This window comes from Oratosquilla oratoria, chromosome 28 (genome assembly GCF_046742065.1).
Source record: "Oratosquilla oratoria isolate Oo_2021 chromosome 28, ASM4674206v1, whole genome shotgun sequence".
Classification (NCBI taxonomy): domain Eukaryota; kingdom Metazoa; phylum Arthropoda; class Malacostraca; order Stomatopoda; family Squillidae; genus Oratosquilla; species Oratosquilla oratoria.
In genome coordinates, this window is record NC_134804.1 from 380,096 (window position 1) to 385,735 (window position 5,640).

The 5,640-nt window shown below is 45.2% G+C and overlaps 1 protein-coding gene across 1 annotated transcript; it reads right to left on the reverse strand.

The window, feature by feature from the left end:
• Positions 1-201: 201 nt before the first annotated feature.
• Positions 202-2,124, reverse strand: LOC143040201 (uncharacterized). The gene has a single exon (XM_076210868.1). The coding sequence runs from the start codon at positions 2,122-2,124 to the stop codon at positions 202-204; it is 1,923 nt and encodes a 640-aa protein (XP_076066983.1).
• Positions 2,125-5,640: the final 3,516 nt, after the last annotated feature.

Here is a 5,640-nt window from a genome sequence, read left to right on the forward strand (position 1 = left end):
GGCCGTTGGACTGAGGGTACTGAGCGGAGGAGAGGCGGGTCGTGACGCCCCATCTCCTGAGGAAAGCGGTCATTTCCCCACTCACTAGGTTCGTACCTCCGTCAGTAGAGAGTTGTTCTGGGGCCCCCCATCTGGTGAAGCAGTGCCTTAGGTGCTTCATGATTTCGCTGGACGTGGCACCCGAGGGTAGGTGCGCAACTTCTAGCCAGCCAGTGAGTCGGTCGGTGTGATAAACGTAGTGAGGCGCCTGCTCTCCTCGTCCAATTCCACCTGGTGGAATCCCCAGTGCGCATCTGCCACGGTTTTGTAGGAGTGTGCCGGGACCCCAGAGGCCATGTCAAACGGGGCAGGGGTGTGGTGAGTCTCTCGTAGGCAGCATGCGTTGAGTTTCTGGAAGTCGACCGTGCGGCGCGGCTTGCCAGACTTTTTTGCCACCACGACCATCCTGGCACACCACTCTGTGGCCTCTCCCGCGGGGACAGGACGGATCACGCCTCTCTGGGCGTCCTCATCCAGCTGTTGCTTGACCTCCGCTTCCCAATGTTTCGGGACGGGGGCGGGAGTATGGCAGGCATAAGGGACAGCGTCGGGTGATAGGTGGATATGATGAGGGGGCCCCGCCATGATCGGCAGCGGGTACCTGTCGGTGTCGAAGGACGATGTCGAGAAGTGGCCGAGCAGCCATTCCTGTAGCCTCGGCACGTTTTCCTCGAGAGGAGGGAAAGGCATGGTTGCTGGTCTGGGTGGCGGACCCCGGCTGTCGCTGCTCCCCCCGCCCACGCTCGCTATGGTCGGTAGTGGCGGATGCGGAAAGCCTTCGTGTACCAGGCCCAGATCCTTGCAGGCGGCAAGGGACAGATAGACCTGCCGCACAGACCGTACGAAATACACCTCCTGTTGGGTGGAGCGGCCAGGGATGCTAAAGTGGCAGGTTATTGTCCCCAAGGTTGGTAGGTTAATATTGGCGAGGTCGCGCAGGCCAGTGCGTCCCTTAAGTTGCCTGGGCGAGAGGCCCAGAGCTTTCAACAGCTTGGGTCCCGCTACACATACCTTCGCGCCTGTATCTGCGATGGCTGTGGTGGAGTGCTGTGTGTCGCCATCCGGCCCGGAGACGATGACTTGAAGCCGTGGCTGGCTCATCACCCCGGCGGTCGCTACCACAGCACTGGCCACAGCGTCCTTCTTCGCAGACTTCTTACCCCCTTTGCACACTTTCTGGAAGTGGCCCAGCTTTCCACAAGCAAGACACGTGGCGTTTGCTGCCGGGCAAGCTGCCCTACCGGGCTGGTGTCGGTCACCGCAGTGCCAACAAGGGCGGTGGCGGGCTTTCCCGGGACCAGCAGCAGCGATGACGTCGTCGTCACTCGCAGCGTCGTGCATGACGTCACCCGCGGCAGCCTCGGGATGGCGGTTTGGCGGGAAATCATGCGCGTCCCTCTGAGCTGCTTCAAATGCCACACAGTAAGATCTGAGGCTGTCAACCTCTTTGAATTGAGCGTAGCACTGTAATACCTCGCGTCTTAGGGTTGGTTCACGCAACCCAGCAATGAGCTTTCGCACTAACATATATTCACTTAAACTCGCGTCACAGCTTGGGCACTGAAAAGCACAATCTAACACCATCTGGGAACACTTCGTGAAGTAATCGCCCACCGACTCCCCCGAGGCCTGCTTGACACTAAAGAAGTCCAACCACTGTACTGCCTGGTTCGCCGCACGCAACACTAATTTGCTGACGTTCTCCAGGGCCTCGGCAGCGGGAAGGGTGTCCCAACGAGCCTTGGGGAACCTGGCGTCGAGCGCCTTTTGGAGCCTTGGGGCACATAAAAGCCGGATGTAACGCGCGGCGTCGCCGTCGCCGACAGCGTTGAGCTCGATCCAATCTTCCAAGGACCGACGCCATGACCTGAAGTCTGCTGTAGTCATGTCCAGGTCGCACTTCTCCAACCCAGCTGTGCTAAGGGCCTTCCGGCTTGGTGTCCCCATCGCCGCCATGTTTCGCTGCAAAGCCGCTATGGCTCCCTGCTGGGACAGTAAGAGCGTCTGAGCCTGTGCTAGGAGGCCTTCTCCTTCCCTCCGTCTACCTGATGTGGCAGGGAGCCTAGGGCGTCTCGGGGTGGTCATCGTAGATGCGTAGGAAAGATTATCACTGCGCCATGTTAGGTTTTTATTTAAGCTTGCTTACAACAGGGCTCTTGGCGGGTGACTGACTACCCGCGCTTGGGGTAGTCTCTACGAGCGTGACTCGCAGTTGCCAGCTCTCACAATAAAAACTCCTACAAACTGGGAATGAGAACTCATGATAAAGGGGCTAAATAAAGGCTACATCAACAGAGCAGTTCCTAAAATCACAATTTGTTTTAGTTGATGTCAGACTATTTCAATCACCATAGAGTAAAACGGTGCTCGGACAATTCGTCGACGGACACTTCGTCGACGGACACTTCGTCGACGGACACTTCGTCGACGGACACTTCGTCGAACAGACGATTCGTCGAATGGACATTTAGTCGAACACCCTTTTTGTCGAACGGTCGTTTCGTCGCGAACGATTGTTTTGTTGCATAAAGGCAATTTCTATATATATATATATATATATATAATATAATATCTCTATATATATGATATATACATATAGAGAGAGAGCTTTTACTTCAGAATTTTTTAAAAGGAACTTTAACATATCAAAATAAAACGCAATAGAAAATTTATTAAACATTTTTATTTGAGGTATTAGCACTGGTTCTACTGAAATATAAAATACATTTTATGAAAATAGATATAAACTTACAAATTATGTGCAATGGCTTGTAGGTATTCTAGTGTATCTCTGTTTGCATAGTCATCCGTGAGTTTTTTCAACCGTTCATTAACAATTGCGTATTTCTTTTTAGTGTTTCTAGGCATAATACCACATGAAGCCTGTTGTATTGTTAGTTCCCAATCATTTTGCTCTTTTTTGAGTTTGGTCATAAGGCGAGATAAATTTGGATGGACGACTGACATTCTTTGTTGAAATGCGCGGTGCCAACCTTCAACAGAATTATTTGTGTGTGGTATTCCTAGCAAGGTCTTTTCTCTTACATTCCATAAGGAGATATCAAAATTTGGGCGGCGTCTCCTTCCTCTTTGTACAGCACCTAACCAAGTAGTCTCAAAGTAGACGAGAAATTCTCCTAGGACTTCATCTGTTTCCTCATCTAATGAAGCCATTAATTCATTAAATACGCCTATGACATCCTCCAGTGCATACTTTTTGCTAATAAATCGAGATTAGTGTCAGTTGCCATTAAAACGATATCTTCCTCTTCGACTAAAACAAATCTCTCCCCTCTTAACGAAACCCTAAGTTATTTTGTTCCCATCTGTGAATTTTCTTTGTCTTCTAATCATTCTGCCAAGACTTTCTTTTTTTGGGAAGAGATCCAGTGGCTTCCAAGGGAAAATCAGATATGCAGTTCTGAATTATAGTACTCGTAATTTCTTCAGTATTATAGGCTCGTTCCTTCATCTTCTCTACTGTCTTGAGTACCACAGTTCTACTGGCATCTGGTCGGTGAGAATATGGCAGTGGAGTACCTTGTAGTATATCATTCACTGTCTTAAGTCGCCCTCCACATCTCCCTCTTTCTTCGCATTTCCAATAGGTAATGCTATCCCTCATTTTGTCAACTGTATAAGCATACCCATTGTACAGTAGTTTCCTTCCACCACGATTAGTAACAGTGAACTCCATGGCCTTATTATCATTCATATCTTGAAATAATTACCTCAAGAATAGATGTAGAATGTCTAATTAATAAATATCATTTTGAGAATGTTGAAAAATGTCCTTCCAGATGTGGGAATATTTCTAGTATGTATTGTGTATTTAGATTAAAGAATTATAAATAAGTTTGCCTTACTTTGATCTTCCGACGAACAATATTAGCTGATATCCAGTTGCTTTAAATATATCAAATTGTACTGATATCATCATTTATCACCTTATTATCATTCATATCTTGAAATAATTACCTCAAGAATAGATGTAGAATGTCTAATTAATAAATATCTTTTTGAGAATGTTGAAAAATGTCCTTCAATATGTGGGAATATAGTCATTATATATTTTAAAGTATTTTAGGCAAATAGTATCATTTATTATCAAATATTTACATAAATACCTGGTTGCCTGTTTAACACTCTTTCGACGAAAAGGCTGTTCGACGAAACATCCATTCGACGAAACATCCATTCGACGAATCGTCCGGCGACGAAATGTCTGTTCGACGAAATGTCTGTCGACGAATTGTCCGGCGACGAATTGTCCGGCGACGAAACGTCCGGTCACGGAGTAAAACACCCTTCTAGCCCTACCAGGATTACTTTGGCTAGGAAAAAATAGCTGGGCAGAATTTACAATAATGTGCAATGATTAATGTGGTGATGGGCTGAAATCAATCCCAAAGTGGAATCAACTTTAAGCATTCATTTTGATAATGTTTAACAGTGGAAGTGAATGGTTGATGTACAGTGGTGTTAATGGTTAGATTTTTTCTACTCATCACCTGTTACAGTGATACTAACTATACCTTTTATAGAGATACTAAAAATTATGTTGTGGCATACACCAATCTAATTTATCAAGTTGGGACAAAGACAACTTATCTGAAAGGTCAATACCCAGTTAGATCAATAGTTTACCTTGGCTGAAATTTATTTGGAGTTTGCCCCAACAGTCTGTACACAGTTAATATTTTGAAGGGGTTAAGCAAAGCACCAGCCTTAATAATTGTAAATACTGAACATGTATTTACCTAGTTATATCTTATGGGAAGGGAAGCTATGCTTGTGGTGTCCTGTCTGTATCTTGCCATATCTAATTTGTTCTTAAATTCTTGTATTTTTTTTGCACACACTATTGTTTTGTTTAGTATGTTCCATACATCCACCACTCTGTGGGGGAAAGCTGTTCTTTTTCAGTCTCTTCTATAACTGTCCTTTTTGAGCTTCTTTCATGACCTCTTGTGTTTCTATTATCCCAATTTAGCAAGTCTTCTCAATCAAGGACTTCTATACCCCTCTTAATTCTGTAGATGGTCAACAAGTCACACCTCTCTCTTCTTTGTTCCAGAATCTGTAATTCTAGTTTTGACATTCAGTCTTCATATGACAGTTTAGTGCTGTGGCCATTTTCATAAGTACTCTCTGGATTCTTTCAATTTACCTTGTATTCTTTTTAGTACTGGGTGACCATAGTGTCGCTGCGAACTCCATTTTTTGACTTATCAGTGTGACTAGTATTTTTTTTTTTTTTTTTTTTTTTTTTTACCATTTCTTCATCAAAGTGAGTAAAAGCAGCTTTTATTGATCTTAGTGATAGGTTTTGCTGGCAATTTTGTTTATACTTTTGTCAGGGGACATATCCTTTGTGATGATTAATCCCAGGTCTTTTTCAGATCCCACTTATTTTTTAACTTCCTTTTCACCAATTTTATATTGGCCAGATATTCTTAATGTTGAATTCTACGTCCCACTTCTGACTCCATTCCCAAACCCTGTTCAGATCTCTCTGCAGTGAATCACAGTCCGTTTCAGTACTCACTTTAACAGTTTTACATCACCTGCAAAGAAGTTCATGTAACATTCCATACCCTT